The sequence below is a fragment of the Corvus moneduloides genome, chromosome 8, assembly GCF_009650955.1.
Source record: "Corvus moneduloides isolate bCorMon1 chromosome 8, bCorMon1.pri, whole genome shotgun sequence".
Taxonomy (NCBI): Eukaryota; Metazoa; Chordata; class Aves; order Passeriformes; family Corvidae; genus Corvus; species Corvus moneduloides.
In genome coordinates, this window is record NC_045483.1 from 13,064,306 (window position 1) to 13,082,312 (window position 18,007).

Genomic DNA, 18,007 nt, shown 5'->3' on the forward strand with positions numbered 1-18,007 from the left:
GTCTGTGATAACACATGGCTACGTAAGGCCAAGAGAAGCTGGCACTGCCCCGCGGGCTTTATGGGTACACACGGCATGTATCCGGCCTGGAGGCTGGAACAACGGGCTCACTCCGGTCAATGCCGGCCACACTCGAACCCCAGGTTCCTTGCCAGAAGACAGCACGTTCCTCCTGTCCAGGGGGGAAACTCCAGCCCCTCACCTTCTGTGGGAACACCTCCACTGAGTAACATGCACCCCCTTTTTGTACGACCTGCCCCAGCCGGGGCGTTCATCAGCCACCCCTCACTCACGGGTCCTCCAATCCCCCACAGAAACCCCAATACACCCTCCTGTCTTCAGTGCACACCTCCCTAGACCCCTCTTCCTATTGCCAGCACATTCTCCCCAGGAGCCCCTCCAAACACAGCCCCTGGGCAACCAACTGCATCCCCAATGCCTCCATCCCCAGATCCGCTGCATATCCCCAAAACTCTTGCATCTTACCTCTAACCCAGGACGGAACCCCCAGTCCCTCTCCCCTTGCTGCAACCCTCCCCAGTCCCTCCGCCTCACCCCGAGCAACGTTCCCAGCCCCAAGGCTTCTCCTAAACCTCTCGCACTCCCACTACTCCTCCCAAACCTTCTCCTATCCCACACAAGGCGCCGGCCCCACTACTCGCCCCAGCTCCACGCAAGACCCCGGGCCCATCCAGGCCGCCTCACCAGTACTTGAGGATGGCGGTGACTTGGAGCGGGTTGGGCTGGTCGGGGTAGAGGCGGCGGCACTCGCCGTAGATACCGTGCAGCCCCGGCGGGAACAGCGACGGGAAGGACCCGGATCCGGACCCAGACCCCGAGCCGGACCCCGGCCCGCCCGCGGGGGGCCCCCCGCCCGGCCGCACGCCCTCCATGTCCCGGAGGCGGCTGGTCCCAGCCCGTCCCGGTTGGTGCCGAACCCACTCCGCTCCCGGCCCGGCCCGGCCCGGCCCAAGCGGCTGCGTGGGGCCGCTGGAGGAGGGGGCGGGGCCTACTGCCGGGCGGTGTGAGTGACAAGCGAGCCCCCCCAATGGCGGCGCTGCGCGGGGCTCCGCGCGGAGGGGGCGGGGCCCCGCTGCAAGGGCGGTGTGAGTGACAGGACGGCTCGACCAATGGCGGCGCGCGGAGCGGAGGGCGGCCGAGCCTCTGCCCCCGCCCCACGTTGCTCTGCGGGCGCGCCCCCTAGCGGCAGCGCGGCGCCCCGCGGTGGGCGGGGCGGTGGGCGGGGCGGTGCCCGCGCGCGGCGGTGGCGGGAACGCGGAGCCGGCTCCCGGCGGGAGCGGGAGGCGCCCGTACCTGGGCGGGCCTGAGGGCAGAGGAGGGGCTTGTTACTGCTGCCTTTACGCCTCCTCCAGTGCTCAAGGCACCTTTACTCTGCCCGTGCATTCTCTGTGTCCGTAGGTGAAGTTTGAGGGCTTTCTGATCGCGGATTGTGACTTGTGCACGAAGCACACTAAGGCTCTGGCTCATTCCTGAGTTGCAACTACACCTGTGATCATGCAAAGCCAGGTATGTACATGTGGATGGTGTGTGTGCAATAGTCCTGCACACCTTTGCTAGAGCAGGGTCCTGCTTCTTAATCAGCAAATAGAAAATACGAGCTTTAGAGTGCTCAGAGGAGAAGGTGAGTGCTCATGCTCACATTTCTCACTTAAATAGGTGAGAGTTTATTCTAAAAACATTCATGACACCGTTTGGGAGAACACACATGGTCAAGAAGCTGACAAGCTGGCAGCCAAGTGACAATCCCCTGATAAAGGAGGTGAGCAGTTGGTGTCCTCACTTCACAAAGTGGAAAATATTTCACTTGTCCTGTTACCGTGATACTACTTTTTGTGACATCTGCCCGAGAAGTCAGCTACAATCTGCTGAGAAGGTGGATGTAGCAGAGTCTGTATGAAAGGCTGTGTTGGCTCAATACAGCCATTATGAGTGTCTCCTGGCGTTCACTGAAGTGATACAACACTAGCCTCAATTTAAACCCCTCAATGCTGTTGTACAAAAACTCCCTCTTTTACACTAGGTGAATGAGGAAGGTCGCTTAAGGTAAATATCTGGGATGAGACATCTACTAGGGCTAAAGGTGGGAACTACAGGAGAAAAATCCATGTCTGCAGGAGAGATGTGGGACAAGACAGGTGTGCTCACTGGCATGGAAGTTCATTTTAATTAATTACAAGACCTGGAGTTTCAGTCATCAATTATTCCAAGTACTTTTAGAATACTCAATCAATGGAAAATGACAATGTGTTCATGGTTCAACACTGAAATGCTCATTATGTGCATTCTTTACACTGACACCTCTTTTGTGGTTCTCTTGCCTCAAAAACGGAGGTATTTCGTGGAGGAAACAGATCTGTTATGACCAGTAGTTTGTAAAGATGATCCCATGAAATGTTGGGACAATAAAATGCTTTCCTTAGTCATAGATCTCCTCTACAGAAGTTAATGGGATCACCTTTTTCTCCTTTCCTATTAGAAAAAGTTAGGGGGTGGAAATGTATTAAGCGGGAGCGAGCCAATTGCGATGCAGGATTTTTGGTGGAAGCACCCAGCTATCGCCTAGACCGCAACATCCACCGGTTGCTCGGCCGTGGATGTGTCCGCAGGATTCCCTTTTTCCGAACTCCGTCTCCCAGCACTCCCCGCTCCCGCGCTGTCCTACAACTCCCAGCATGGCTCGCTCCCGGCGCCGGCCTACAGCTCCCGGCATGCCCCGCTTCCGGCGCACCACCCCGCTGGGCTCTGCGCAGCGTCGGACTACAGCTCCCAGTAGGCGCCGCGGCGGCGGGAATACATCACCCAGGCGGCGCTGCGTCGCCGCTCCGCGCATGCGCCGGCGAGGGCTGGGCTGTTGCTCCCTCACGGGCGGCTGCGGCGGGTCCTCGCCATGGAGTCCTACGATGTGATAGCGAACCAGCCCGTCGTGATAGACAACGTGAGTGCGGGCGGCCGCGTGTCCCGGGAGCGGGGAGGGCCCGCAATCCCTTTGTCATCGGGGGCGGCCGCGCCCCGCCCGCCGCCGCACCCCCACCTCAGCCGGCCCGGCCGCCGCCTCCGGCCCTTGCACAGCGCCATACGGCGTCCTCGGGGGGCGGGGCCGCTGCGCCTCGGCGCGCCGCGATTGGCTGGGGCGACTGGCAGTCATCCGCCGCGGGCCCGCTGCCCCGCGCTGGGGGGCGCAGCCCCCGCCGCCGCCGAGCTGCCTCTGGCTGGGAGGGGCGGCGCGCCCCCATTGGCTGGGGCGGCTGTCAGTCAGCGGGGCAGCCCGCTGCTACCTGCCGGGGAGGGGCGGGACTGTCGTTGGATCACCTGCGCTCATTGGCAGCTGGCGCTGTCAGTCAGGCGGGGCTTCCCCCAGCCCCGCCCTGCCCCTCTTTGTGCTGGGGGGACAATGGGGGTGTTGGGCCAGGCCATGGCAGCTCTCCCAGCATGCTCCGGGGCAGGCTTTGGCCAGGGTTCCAGCGTGCTCCTGGCAGGCCGTGGATGGACCCCGCACAGGCTCTGGGGGTGCCGGCACTTCCCTTGGCCCATGCGGGACATAGAGCTCTCCAGCCAGGCCCCCATCACAGGCCCAGTGAGAGAGAAGCCTTCGCCCCTTGCACTGCCCCTCCTCCATTGCATCCAGCACAGTGGTCACAACAAAGCAGTGCCCTTACCAAGGCGTGGATTCCCATGCCTTGGAATGCCGCTGCTGAAGGATCTGTGCCCAGCACGGGTTGCATCAGCTGTAATTTGACAGCGTAGCATGGTGTTGCAGATGGCTGCTCCAGTCTGCTGATGCTGCTCATTAGCACAAAGCAGACCTTCAATCTGTGTGTGTTACAGCTCTGCGGGAGATTAATGACAGTGATTCCGTGCCTCTTTGAGGTACTTCTGGGTCCAGTTCTGATTTGTCCCATCCATGCTGCCCTCCCAGGAGGAAGGACCATCCAGGAAGGGGTGGGAGGGCATGTCTTGGACGTAGCCTCCTTCAGTGTAGCGAGTCACAAACCCGTGCTCCTCCCTTCTGACCTCTACCGCCAGTGATTGAGATTGTGTTGTTTTGAAGGGCCAGTACTGTGCTCCATTCTTCCTCCACAAGCTTAATTTCTGCTGAATCTTTTTGCCATATGGAGTGGGTTTGCTAGCCTGGCACTTCTCAACCTATTGCTTTAACTCCCCATTAGGTGAATGATTGTAGGTCTTCTCAGATAAAGGCAGTTATTCTTCTGACCTTTTCGTTATTTTGGATCATAATTCCTCTCTACAGGTTGAGCTCTCTGATAAAATTTTGGCTTTGTTTCATTCCCCCGGAATCTTGCAGCAGAGAGATTTAGGTTAGGCATTGAAGGAAAGCATCTAACAGAAAATAAGAGTAAGCAGTAAAATTGACTATGTTGAGAAAAACATGTACCTTCTTTATTGAAGATGTTAAAAAATGTGTTATGTTGATTGTTTCTAGGAATGACTGGATCAGCACTGATCCTGCTGTGTTGTCGAGTGATTAGCTAAACAATAAACTTACCTCTAGGTGTTCTGGTACTGTGAGGATGACTTTGTTGAGCTATTCACGTAGTAGCAGTCTATATTTAATTTCAGCGTGTCCTTTTGTTATTTAGTGCAATGATTGCCTCCCCTGCCTCAGACCTGAAGAAGGGCTCATGTGCCAGCAGCTGATTGTGTCTTTTTTCATTTTATGAAATGGTCTTATAAAAGCTAATTCTTCTTGCCTCTCTGATAAATGAGCTCCCTCCCCTTCCCCTCCCTGTACAAGAAGTAGAATGGAGCAGTTGTGACATCTGCCTGGAACGCTGGCAGGCTGTGGGCCGAGGAGCCTCATGGTGACACTGCATTTTTGGTACTCTTTGGAGTTCAGGCAGGACGGGAAGTGGAGCTGCACAGAGCAGGTACCACTCTTCCCACTGCTGTTCCATTACTGCTTTTCCTCAGAGAGCTGCAGGCACCTTTTGAAGGCTGAATGTTATCCTGTCTCACGTGTGCCTGTGTGTGGGAAGGTGGGAAGGGGGAAGTGAGATACTGAGCTGGTGAGAACCAGACCCCTCCAGCCTTGCTCTGGTATCTCAGTGTGTTCCAAAAGGACATGAAGTTCTGTAGCTAAAAACTCAACAAGGAGGTTCTTTCCTCTTACCAAACATTGCTCTTAACTGTATGTTTTCAGCAGGGAGAGCTTTGTAATGTACAGTGGGAGGTTGGAGCTGTACCTCAGCACAACTTTAATACTCTTCACTGTCTAATTTTTAAGAGTTGTATTCCCATCTGAAGTCCAACAAGCTCTCTCTGAATGGTCTGGGAGCCTTGTTGAACATAATGCACGTGTTGACAGTCCAGCTGTGGCCTAAGTCAGTGCAAATTCCTTGACCTCCATGGAACATGGAATTATCTCTTGTTTGCTTTGTAGTCTAAGTGGTGGCATTTTATGCAGCTGAGCTGTCAGCAAGGGCTGTTGTGTCTTTGGTTTGTTCTTGATCTTATAAATTCTGTATCAAATAAAACAGTTTTACAACAATATGAAATGCGCACTCTCCATAGAAAGTGCTACATGGAAGATTGATTGGTGATTTCCATTTAAATTTGAGTCCTAAATGCATCAGGATGAATGAATCCATAACCAAGTGGCTACAGAGCTAGTGGATGAGGTATATTCAGGGTTGAGGTATGTTCAGTTCCTTCAAGGCACTCACAAGAATTTTGAATGAGTTTATCTTCCTTGACCTTTACATTTTACATGTAGTTTTTCTTCTTTTATTCTTTTGCTCAGATTTAAAAAAAAAAAAAAATAAACCCCTGCCAAACAAAATGGAATGAAAGCCCAGCCAGGATAATTACTGGTGGAAGTATATTAATTTGTACATTTTTTTCAAGTTTTAATAAATCAGAGTTTGTAGCAGAAGAGAAGATGCATGTGTTTTTACTTATTTGAAACAAAGATGGAAAAACAGGTCTTTAAACCTTCTGAATCAGGGTTATTTCAAAATGTAAACATTTTCCTCTCGTTGCATAGGAATCTCAAACTGGTCTATGATAAACAGATTTACTCTGTGTGCACATATCTTCAAGGAAGTAAAATGTTTTCAAGAAAAATTGAGTAGGTCAGAAAGTGCAGTGAGGTCTTTGTAGTGTGGGGATATCAAACAGTTGTTCTTGGTTTATTCCCAGGCACTTGGAAGCACAACTGTGTTGAAGTCCCATCCCACCAGCACATTCAAAGCAGTCATTCGTCTTTGACTCCAAGTTGGAGTTCTGAACTCCCAACACATTTGGTTAACTTTGAACTTCAGTATGTAAATCTTAAAATACATAACTTGCTGGGAATCTCACCAGGACATGTTGGGTCATTTTTGGCCTGACATAAGGAAGTTTCAATCTCTAAGTTAAAATAGGAGCATCATTGTTCTCCTGAAACCAGTTCCCCGCAGCAGAATGTGCTAGCAGCAAGATCAGTCATTATCTTGAACAAAATATTCAATAAGTGCAATATTCTAACATGGTTACATTATGTTACTGCATTTCATTCAACTATTTTTCTGCAAACCTTGACACAGGGTGGTGGTATTCTTTCCCGGGCAGAGAGTTGTTTATAAGCTATGATAAGAAAAATCAAAATAGTGGTTTTGGTTTGTTCCTTGTTTAGCTTTGAAGGAAATAGCCAGAAGAGAGTTTGTCTCAATGGAAGTCTTTTTAACACTTCACAGGCCACTTTGTCACACTGATATCAGTTAGTGGAGACCTTGGGATGCAAGTGGAGCCAAGTCCCTTGTGCCAAAAGGAAGTAGTTAGTCCTGCCTAGTTGGCAGCTTGGGTGTACTCCTGGAGCCGGCCTGGCTGCAGGTGTTTATCAGGAGACAAGGATTCAAGCAATCCACCTTTCGTATGCTTTAGAAATAGCTACATCTGGTTTGCAGAGTATTCCTGACACTCATCTCCTGCAGATGTGTCCTGGCAAATCTGGCTCTGGTGGTTCAGAGGCAGGAATATCCCGGCTCCGGTGGCAGAGCGCACGTGCTCTGTGCAGAGCCTGACATCGTGGCTGAAGCTGCTGATGGAAGTAGCTTGGCAGTAAAGCGCTGAACTGTGAACGGGAGAGGCTGGGGCTGCCCCGCATTCCTTTGTGCTGAGCCTGCTCTGGCTCTGGGATGGCGGCAGGCAGGGCTTGCCTGGCAGAGCCCTGAGCAACTCATCTGGCCCTGGCCTGGAAGTGAAAGCAGTGATGCTTACCCATGCAGAGGTGGTCAGAAGTGGAAAGCCGTGGAAGAGCTGTGTTGCTACTCATTTTAAAATGCTGTGGAGCAGCCAAAATGTCTTTCTGGCCTCAAAACCAGAGCAGTCCTGCTGCAGAGCCCTTCTCTGCCTGTGCAGAGTGAACAGGCACTTCACAGGTCACAGCTTTCAGTGCAAACTCACACACACTTTGCTCCCACCATGGGGCTAAGCAGAGCTGCTCCTCTTTCTGCAGAAGAGCTTGCACCCATGGTAGTCTGGGATTACCAGTGAAACAGCTTATCTGAGGAGATCCTATGAAAATCCGCTCCTTAGCAAAACTTGGGTGTTCCTGCAAGCTGCTCATTGTTTCAAGATGTCATTCCCTTGTGCAGGGAGAGGAAATGGAGGAGGGGAAGGAGTCAGCAAAGATCCAAGTTGATGATGGTGTTCCCGGGATGCTTCCGGACGGGGATGGGAGCCGTGGGGCCAGATGCCTGGCACTGACTCCCTGCCAGGGCCTTGCTGCGGCTGGCTTTACCCGCTCTGTGTTTGCTGCTTTGACTGTTGCAGAAGGCTCTTTGGATCTGTGCCTTTCTGACTGCCATCCCTCATCTCTTCTTTGTCTCTTCTGAACAAGCTCTATCCCGTCAGCTGTGCTTCCTGCCCCCAGCCTTTCCCCTTGCAGTGTAACCAGCACCTTTGTCCTATCCGGACCCCAGTCTGGGTTGGTTTCAAGTGTCTTTTCTGACCACCTTTCTGCCTCCTTAGCATTAGCTAGTTCATCCACCACTTGATCACCTTTTCCTAGTCTCATCTCCAATCTGTTTCCCACAATTCTTTGCTACTTCCTTCTCTGACTTTATCTGCCCTCCCTCCATTCTTTCCATTTCTCCTTCTTGGAGGCCTGTATTTTTCATTCTCCCAGTGCCTCCTGAAGCTGGCAGAGTTCAGTTGCTCTTGCTGGGCTTTCTAGAGCGTTCTCCTCCCCCCAGAGATTATCTAATATTGATAGACAATTGTGGAGTGTGGATTTAGCCTCCTGCACCCCTCACAGTAGCCCTGGCTACAAAAATACTTGTCTGTACAGGGCAGTGTTTGGGTGTGTGCAGAGCAGTACCAGGGTGCCCAGAGTAGTTGTACCCTGTGAGATGTGTCACTGCCAAGGAGGGTGCTAGTCACTCCTTCCAATAGCCAAGCTGGCACTTCCCATCCCCAACCTTCCTAGTAGAAAGGACAGGATCTGGCAGTGCTGATGTACTATGTCACTTCTCTAAAACTTGTGAAGATAATGGAATGAATGATAAGCTCATGTATTTGTCTGTTGCTTCCACAGGGCTCGGGTGTGATTAAAGCAGGTTTTGCAGGCGATCAAATACCAAAATACTGCTTTCCTAACTAGTAAGTACTCTGCTGGTCTTGGTAACTTCCTAGTACTGTGTACCAGTTCTTTGATATGTAGAGGGGAAGAATTGCCCAGTTTTATAAATGGAAAAATGAGTTACTCTTTTCTGCCTGCTGCAAAGAAGCACCAGGGAGATGAGAGCTCCGCTGTTAAATATTTTGAGATTTTTAGGGACACACACACATCATAAAAGATTACATCACTTTGTCAGGCTCAACACACAACCAAAGCTGTAGGATTGTTTAATCTGCACACATGAGGAAAGAGGACTAGGAAAACTAAAATTTGGGATGAGAGGTGTGAAGACCTCTGTATTTTTTCAGTGTGTGGTATGATGTCTTGATTCCTGACAGTCTTCTTTGTAAGTTTTCTTAGAGTTTTGCCAGGACGAAGACTGCTGGAACAGGAACTCTGAATAGTCACTGGCTTTTATTTTCAAAGCAGTGGGATTTTAATGAGTAATTTTGTGTTCTGAGCAATGTGTTCTGTATGAGATGGTGGGGTATGGGACTACAAATGTCTCATCTGAGAAGCCTGCCTCAGGTCAGGCAGCACGTGTGGATCCAACACCTCAGACAATTGTTCAGTCTAGCCATGTTCATCCCAGGCACTGTTGAAACAGGTGAGTCCTGAATAATCAGTAAAAATGTGGCCAGACTCAGCTGGTTTATGCCCAGCCATTCAGAACTGTACAATCTGTCCCCTTCACCTCTGATTCTGAGATTAGCTCAGAGCAAACCTGGGTCTGTCTGCAGCTGGTAGTGCCGCCAGACACACCCATTGCTTGAGAAGGTTCTGGTTAGGACAGAGAGGAACACAAAGGAGGCAATCCTTGGGTACATATGAACTCTTTGTAGAAGCATTTACTCTCTTGTCTCTGTTCTAGTGTGGGCAGACCAAAGCACGTTCGTGTTATGGCTGGTGCTTTAGAAGGGGACATTTTCATTGGTCCAAAGGCAGAGGTAAGAACACCTGTACACTGCACTTCTCCGTATATCTCAGTGTGCTGCTGTAAGGCGGGGGTGTGGCAGCTGGACTGTGGTTCTTTGGTATTGTGTAGGTCTGAAGAGTAGAACAGATTGTCGCTTACATGTGTGTCTGAGGTGGAGTGGAAGGCTTAATGACATTCTTGTGCCAATCTGCTGACCACAGACCTAGTTCCCAAGGCCTTCGATATCTCTCTCTTCTCTTTAGGCTACTTCTAGCTCTATATGGTTACATACTTTTGACTGAGAGCTTTAGAAATGGACCCTACTCGATTGCTGTATATCTCCCTGCCATGGGCAGGAAGCTTCTCTCCACAGTCCCGCTTCTGTCAGCATGTAGCCAGTTGTGTGGTCACATTTCTTGTGAGCCCTTCCAACTGCATTCCCCAGTAACATCCTGTTATGTTTTATATCATGGCTGAGCTGGTAGTACAAAGATACCATATGATAGGTGTCTGTGTGTTGGCTTGAAAAGTGTTAGGATGGAATATGGTCTGCAAATGTCAGACATACACGTTCCTACTTGGTATGAAAAGGCCTTATCTAGTCTTGGCTTCTCTGGGAGAGATATTTGTGATGAGTGTTCAGGTTTTGCCCTGTATGCTATAGATAAGTCATCTTTTAGTGGAATCAAAACTGAAGTTGAGTCTGACAGTAAGTCACAGTGCTCAGAAGCATGATTGTTGGAAGCTCTGATGCTCTCTTGTCCTTTCTGTTTGCTCAGGAGCACAGAGGTCTTCTTGCGATCCGATACCCCATGGAGCACGGCATAGTGAAGGATTGGAACGACATGGAGCGCATCTGGCAGTATGTGTATTCTAAAGACCAGCTCCAGACGTTCTCAGAAGAGGTGAGAGGCCACATTATATAAAGGCACAGGCATCATTCGGTGTGTGTGTGTGTAACACCAGGAGCCTTGGGACTCTGGGAAAGATTTGGGACTTTTCCTTTGCCCTTCTTTCTAAATGTGTATCTGTTGTTAAATTAGGCTCTTTCACCTCTCAGGAGATACTGCACAAGAATTGTCCAAGCAGAATTCCTCTCCAGATCTGATGGTCTGGCCTGACTGAAAATCTGCCTTTCACATTTGCTAGCCACACTCTCTCTAATGATTCTACTCTAGGTCAAGTGCTTCTGACTTTTCTTGTTCTGCCTGCACATCAGGCATATCCACTCAGCAATGACATGATTTGAAGTGAGGAAGGAGAAAACCACAGTCTTGTGGTCTGGAAGGATCTGACCAAAAAATTATTAAATGTCTGAGAGTAATCTAAGTTGTGGAGTAGGAATATTTCTGTCTGCTTGTGCTAAAACCATATGCCTTCACCCTTTTTAGGGTCTGTGTATTTTGGCTAATCTGGCTGATTTTTGTCACTGAGAGTCATCTTGTTTGTCCTTCATGGGGCAGAGTTACTCACAGAGCACATTTCCTAACACTTCTTCATAACTAGACCAGAACCCTGCTGGTCTTCCAACCTAATAGAGATTATTCACAGTCCAATACAGCTCAGCTGAAATTACTCCTTTGTACCTGTCCTCTTGCACCAGTGGTTCCTAAAGTAAATAAATAAGCAGAAACTTTTAGGAACACGCCCCTACTGCCTCCTGGTTACTGCAGCACAGCTCCTTCTTCTCTTTCCCAGCATCCTGTGCTGCTGACAGAAGCACCCCTAAACCCGCGCAAGAACAGAGAGCGTGCTGCTGAGGTGTTTTTTGAGACCTTCAATGTGCCAGCGCTATTCATCTCCATGCAAGCTGTGCTTAGCCTGTAAGTGTCTTTCGTCTTGGATTTGTGTTTGTGGAATGTTGCCACAAAATCCATTCTTTTACAAAATAAACCTGTGGAAGACCTCACTAATGTCTGATTTACCCCCTTTTCATGCAAGGACTGAAACTCAATTTGTGTAATAAAGAGTTTACAGGAAATCTGCTGAAATGCAAAGAGAACTTGGGTTTTGAGGGTTTTTTAGCCCCTGTTTGTGTGAAATCTCTGCTTCCTGAGTTGAGTGTGGATGTGTTGCCTGGGCTCACTTTGAGTTGCTTGTTCTGACTTGAGCCTTTGTCCCTTCGGTAGCTATGCGACCGGCAGGACCACGGGAGTGGTGCTGGACTCTGGGGATGGCGTCACCCATGCAGTTCCCATCTACGAAGGCTTTGCCATGCCTCACTCCATCATGCGGATTGACATCGCTGGCCGGGATGTCTCCCGCTTCCTGCGTCTCTATCTCCGGAAGGAAGGCTATGACTTCCACACAACCTCCGAGTTTGAGATTGTCAAGACCATCAAGGAGGTGATGCCCTGCCTTGTTTCTGTGTTGGTCCAAGAGGGGATTTCTCCTCAAAGGAAACTGTGGCTTGTGAAATCCGGTGGGAATCCATTATCTACGTGAGGGAGTTTAGGGCCACTAAGATGATTAAAGGACTCTCGTATATGGAAAGGCTAGGAGAGCTTGGACTGTTGAGCCACAAGAAATGGCTGGGGAGAGTCTCATCAATGTATATAAATGTCTGAAGGGGGGGTGCAGAGAAAACAGAGCCGGACTCATTTCAGTGATGTCCAGTGACAGGACAAGATGCACAAACTGAAGCTAAGGAGGTTCTGTCTGAACATAGACTTTTTTTAGTGTGAGGGTGACCAAGTGCTGGCACAGTTTGTCTAAAGGGTTGTGGAATCTCCATCCTTGGTAATATCATCTGGACAGGGTCCCGGACACCCTGCTTTAGGGAAACCCTGCATGGACAAGATGACCTCCAGAGGTCATTTGCAACCTTAGCTGTCCCATATTCTGGGACAGTTATAGTCAAAGTCACATTAATCCCTCTTGAGGGGCTGTTAACAGGGAGGTGAAGATGGGTTGGTGGTTCAGAATAGGTTTTGCATTTACCTGTGCTGCAGTTTTTCAAGGTCTGATGATCTCTTTCACTAGTGTTTGTTTACCCTTCATGGAGTAAAATCCATGGCAGCTAGGGATCACAAGTGGGATATTGCAAGGTGGTTTACCTGCTGTGAGCCCCAAGGGTCTTTTCTCCAGCATATAATATTGTTAAAATCAGTCTTGCAAAGGGATACGTGGATTTTGATTATTTGTGAGAAAAATATTTTATCAGAGGCATTTGGGTTTACACTTCTCATCTTCCTCTCCCTGACTGTTTCCTCTCCAGCGTGCCTGCTACCTGTCAATAAACCCCCAGAAGGATGAGACTCTAGAGACTGAGAAGGCTCAGTACTACCTGCCAGATGGAAGCACTATTGAGGTTTGTAAGGACCACACCTGGAGAATTCCTCATGTGAAGCACAGGGTTTCCAGAAAAGCTCCCCAGTGATGGAAAATTTCATACAGTGTTAGATGGGAGGGGATAATTTTACAAGACCAAAACTCATCCTAGGCTGTTGACTGGGCTCTAGAATTTTTAGGGAAAGAAAACTTTAGTAGAAACCTCACAACCTCTAGTAGAAGTCCTGGTTAAGGATGCAGCATGATTGTGGGGACTCTGAGCTGTTTGAGAGCAGGCTCTGATCTAATAAAACTTAATGCAGATCAGGTATGGAGTGTGGGTAGGTGTCAGCTCACTAAATCCAGCAGTGGTTTTATATGTACCTTTTGTCCTGCCTAGAATTGTCTCCTGTGCACTAACAGTTGCTTTGAAGAGTTAGGAATACTCCTCAGAAGACTGAACCCACTATTATAGAATGGTTCAAAGAGAGGAAATACAGGTTTTACCTCCAGTACCAGGGCTAGATTTGCTCCCTTTATGCCAGACCTGCTGTATGGGGCTGAGCAAGTTTCTTCATCTCTTTCATCTGCAAACTGGAAATGGTGCCCTTTGTAGGAGCTGTAGTCCAAACTGGCATTCACTTGGGATCTAGTGGTGCAGCAGGAATGTCCAGGAAGCTTCCTTACTCTGAAGCTTCACCTAAGAAAGGCAGGCCCATCTGTAGGTAGTGAGCAAAGCCACACTGTTCTCTTCCCTCTGTGCTAACTTCTGCTCTTGCAGATCGGCCCTGCCCGTTTCCGAGCCCCAGAGCTCCTGTTCCGGCCGGACCTGATAGGAGAGGAATGTGAAGGACTTCATGAAGTGCTCGTTTTTGCCATTCAAAAGTCAGACATGGATCTGAGGCGAACGCTGTTCTCCAACATTGTGCTGTCTGGAGGCTCCACGCTTTTCAAAGGTTCCTGCTTCTCTTTCAGTGTGCTGTGACATACCTGATCTCTTGTTTCTTATGTGAAACTGGGAAGATAACCCAGATCACCCAGCTTGTCCTCTGGGGTGAGGGCTGTGTAAACTCTGCTCTCTTGGGGCATTTACTGCCTAGTTTTCTGAGTCCTAGTCATATCCTTCTGTGTATGCTAGACACCTGCTCTCGTACATCACTTTCTGGGCTTGGAGGCCTTTTACTGTTTTCCTCCAATCAGTGCCAGTGGAAGGACTGAATAGCTGTGTTCATTCCTGCTGCTGTAGCTCACAATATCGGAGGTTAGATACCGAAAAGGGCTCTTCCATCTTCTAAGGTTTCTTTAGATCTTTGATACATGAGGGTTCAACCGTCCTAGTCCTGCATGAGTGTCAGCTATGTGTGTGCAGAAGGGTTTCAACCCATCCCTTCAGGGCTCAGTTGGTACCTAGTGACCTAAAGATACCCTCTGCCAGAACCCATCAGTCTGTTATCCACCGGTTGACATCTCCAAATAGATCCTGGTCTTCCCATTCAACTCCCTGTACAAATGGGCTGGACACAGGAGGAATGCCTAGGGAAGGAGGAGGTCCTAGCTAAACCAAAGCAAACCTTGTTTGCTTGACTCAGGTTGCTGCTGAGAAGTAGAGCCCATTGTGCCAGTGTTTGAGGTCTCAGTGAGACAAAATCCTGTTGTGTCACGGTTTGTGTTCTGTGCCTCCCCAGACTGGACTCTCTGTAAGATGTGGAATGGGATATTTGAGTAGGACTACATAGGATGTGTCCACCTTGTTAGTGGATGGAACTTGGGATTTTGCTGAGGTGCTCACACTACACGTTTTCTGTCTTGTGTAGGCTTTGGTGACAGGCTGTTGAGCGAAGTGAAGAAACTAGCTCCAAAGGACGTCAAAATAAGGGTAGGAGCCATCTCTTTTGTGTTTGTCACTTGCCAAGTATATTGTTCTGTGACCTTGAAAGAACCTTGCTCACACTACAGCTGCCGTTTACTTCAAACCAGAAATGGCTTTCCTGAGACATTCACATGCCTAACAGCATTTGCTACTGTGATGAAAATCAGTTTTGTTTCATCACTGAGAAGGTGGCTCCTCTGACGTGATCCAGGATCCTGGACCAGAGTGGCTGTTTTGTGGGGACTTCTGGGTGTCTTTGTGTTGGGAGAGAACACATCTGTGTTTGTCAGGTGTTAGCTGGAGTGAAGTGTGGGCAGTGTGCTAGGAGGAGCAGACTGGAGCTTGGGAAGGTACTGACTGATTCTCTCTTTCTCCCAGATATCGGCTCCTCAGGAGAGATTGTATTCCACGTGGATTGGGTATGTACTGCACAGCAACACGTTTTGCCGTGGGATGGGGCTGGGGCAGCACAGCCCGGCAGCTCTCAGGTTGTTATCCCAAGTGGTGCTGTGTGTCAGGGGGGTTGCGTTGCTCAGCTGGGCAATGCTTGGCGTGTTCTTGGAGCAGCAGTCACCAGGTCATGTGGGAGGGGGCAGGTGGTACCAGGCTCTGTAGTACTGGCACGTTTTGAGGATAGTGGGAGAGGGAGTGACTGTCCAGAGAGCATGTCTGTCACAGGTAACTGAGCCTCAGCACCTTTCTGTCATGGGGAAGTGTCATGATAGAAACAGCCCATCTCTGCACAGTGCCCCCAGCATTTTTGTTTAACCCATAACATGCCTGTCTCTCTGTAGTGGCTCTATCTTGGCCTCTCTGGACACCTTTAAGAAAATGTGGGTTTCGAAAAAGGAATATGAAGAAGATGGAGCTCGTGCCATCCACCGAAAAACCTTCTAGCCCTGGGACCTGTCCTCAGTCTCCTCCGAAGACTCACTTAAACTCGCTTTTCTGAGTCCGAGTGTCTGAGAGCTGCCTGTGTGTGTGTGTGTGCGCCAGCATGCCCCGATGTCACTGAGCAAAGACAACAGCAGCAGGAGGGTTGTATTAGTACTACTAACTTCTTTTTTTGTTTTGTTTTGTTTTTTTTTTATGGAAAGGAGAAAATACCAATCTAAATTTCTCCAGAATGGCCCATTCCTTTTTCATTTCAGTCCCTTATTTTCTGTATCACAATCACATATGTCATTGTAAAATAAATAAGCAAAAACAAAGGGAACAGCTTATAGAAACTGCCTGGCAAGCCAGAAGGGAGCCAACCACTGCAGACTGCTCGTGCAGGCTTTAGTCAGCCTGACTGCAATGCCTGGATTGTCTGGAAACACATAGCCGAGGCCCCATAGCTACTTCCTTCTTCAGCGGTGTCTTCACCATCAGTAGGTTTTTGAAGTTGTTTTTAATATATTTTTTATTAAGAGAAAGCACATTCTCAACAGTTAAGTCCATTTGCCCCCACTGTTTTGGTGTGTGAGTGTGTGTATGAGTGTGTAACTTCTTAGCCTGATGTGGGGTCTGCACCACAGCTGGAGAAGTTGGCGATAGGACTTAGTTTGTATTGCATGGAGTAGAACAAAGCAAATCTAATCAGCTATCATTGTACTAGACGGTTATTCTCTCGTACCTTGTTTTAAATACCTTTTCTCCTCTGGAAGCAAGTACCCCGTAATGGGGTGAAGGCACTTATGTGTTCCCCCTCAACCTGCCAAGATTTACAGTGCTGACTTCTCGTGTTGTTTGTAAGAGTCGAGGCTGTTTCCCTCCTTCCTGCCTTGTCAGGGCAAAGGGAGCATGTATTCACAGCCAGGCGTAACTCTTGTGTACTTTATCCATTCTGGGGCAAAATAATAATTGGGACGGTGCATTGTAATGTAAGAATTGTTTTATTTATTCAAATGTCTGAGGATCTCTCAAATACTGACCACAGCACCTGGGAATTATGCTTTGGGTCTTCTTTGAACACCTGTTGCCCAGCTGCCCGCTGCTCGATGTTTGCACTGCGCACAGCACCCGCGCTTAGTGGAAAGGCCAGCCCTGCACCAGCACCTTGTCTCTGCTCCGCGGGGACTCGCTGGTCGCTGGGAACGCACCAGGGGAGAGGACAATAAAGCGCACCAGGAGGTCGGTGTGAGTGGCAGGTTTTTGAGCAGGAAGCTGTCCTGCTGGCTGTGTTCCACTGCACTGCGGTGCCTTTCTGCTCACCTGGTGGCTGCTTTGCTTCTACTGCTCTAACAGCCCTGGGCAGCCAGCAGACCTGCTTGTCTTGGGGCATGCCACTGTTTCCCCTTTAGGTTTTACTTGTGCATTTTTTGGTGCTCTCTTTTTTCCCCCATTAGTTTTCTGCAGAACCTGACAGTAGCAATGGAGCTGGAGTTGCTTGGTGGCAGTTGCTCCCTGTTTCCCTCTTTTCTGTTCATCACCACCCATCACCTTGGGGTCACTCTCAGGTGCAGAGATTGGGTAAGAGCTGGAGGACTGCCACAGAGGTGAGGGAAAGGCCAGTGCACTGCCCTAGCTGAGTTGAATGTAAGCAGCAGCCAGTTGTCACTGCAGGAACCATATTCTTGGGGCTCACCCATGGGTTTGGAGAAGCTGTAGGCAGGTGGGTGGGGTGGTCTCTCCCAGCTGAGGCCAGGCTGGTTGTTCATCTCCACCCATTAGAGCAGACTGTGCTTTAAGCAAGAGCCTGTCAGAAAAGAGCCATCAGTGCTCAGCCTTCTGCTGGGAAACTGGTTCTGTTCTTGCTGGTTTGCTGCAGCACACAGAGGGGAATTCCAGCAAATTCCTCTCAGTTCCATTACTGCGTGCCCCAGGCAGTGCTCTCCATCCCCTAGCCCCGCCGCTGGCCTTGCAGCAGCAGTGCTCCATTTTGTAACCTGCAGTGACTGGGCAGGACGGTGCTGTCTCCAATCTACCGTTCATTTGGTCTGCCTGACTGTTCCCTTGCACACTGTCCAAACCATGTTGCCTGGTGGTGCCCAGCATACTTAAATAAAGTCATTCATATACAACACTCAAGCCTCCTGGCCTCCTCTTCCCACATTTGCAATTTTAAGGAGGTAACTTGTGTTCTCTTGCCTGTGCAGAATTGTTGCTGGCCAGACTGCAAGGGGATACCATCTCTGGTCCAGGATTGCATTCTTGGCCTGGCTTTTGCGGGAGGAGATTCCTGGGATGCAGCTGTGGTGTCCAAATCTACTCTCCCCTACAGGCATTATCCCTGAGACTTCTGTCGCTGCAGACAGGTGAAAGGCTGGGACAGGGGAGCCTGGGCTGAGCAAGGATAATGCCACTGCTGTTGTGAGAAGAGCTGGTGCCA

At 49.7% G+C, this 18,007-nt stretch overlaps 2 protein-coding genes across 3 annotated transcripts in view; one reads left to right on the forward strand and one right to left on the reverse strand.

Annotated features, from left to right (window-relative positions):
* SUFU (SUFU negative regulator of hedgehog signaling) overlaps window positions 1-1,017 on the reverse strand; it is a 91,112-nt gene extending 90,095 nt beyond the window's left edge. Inside the window, exon 1 of one of the 2 annotated variants that reach the window (XM_032115818.1) lies at window positions 706-1,017. In XM_032115818.1, coding sequence (XP_031971709.1) covers window positions 706-893 — 188 coding nt within the window. In that variant the 5' untranslated portion in view covers window positions 894-1,017. The remainder of the gene's footprint in view (window positions 1-705) is intronic. The other variant, XM_032115819.1, reaches the window with a different exon arrangement.
* Window positions 1,018-2,816: 1,799 nt separating this feature from the next.
* On the forward strand, window positions 2,817-17,701 carry ACTR1A (actin related protein 1A). Its single transcript, XM_032115803.1, has 11 exons — window positions 2,817-2,956; window positions 8,555-8,619; window positions 9,510-9,585; window positions 10,334-10,459; window positions 11,253-11,377; window positions 11,684-11,900; window positions 12,772-12,864; window positions 13,606-13,780; window positions 14,639-14,700; window positions 15,073-15,113; window positions 15,489-17,701. Exons 1-11 carry the CDS (start codon window positions 2,909-2,911, stop codon window positions 15,589-15,591), a joined length of 1,131 nt encoding a protein of 376 aa, XP_031971694.1. The 5' UTR covers window positions 2,817-2,908; the 3' UTR covers window positions 15,592-17,701.
* Window positions 17,702-18,007: the final 306 nt, after the last annotated feature.

What these genes read in the sequence shown, in the direction of transcription:
- ACTR1A (XM_032115803.1), top strand. Translation starts at nt 2,909, where the DNA reads ATGGAGTCCTACGATGTGATAGCGAACCAGCCCGTCGTGATAGACAAC. An exon ending in AAATACTGCTTTCCTAACTA is followed by an intron (nt 8,620 to 9,509) that starts GTAAGTACTCTG and finishes TCTCTGTTCTAG; the next exon opens with TGTGGGCAGACCAAAGCACG. An exon ending in AGGCTCCACGCTTTTCAAAG is followed by an intron (nt 13,781 to 14,638) that starts GTTCCTGCTTCT and finishes TGTCTTGTGTAG; the next exon opens with GCTTTGGTGACAGGCTGTTG.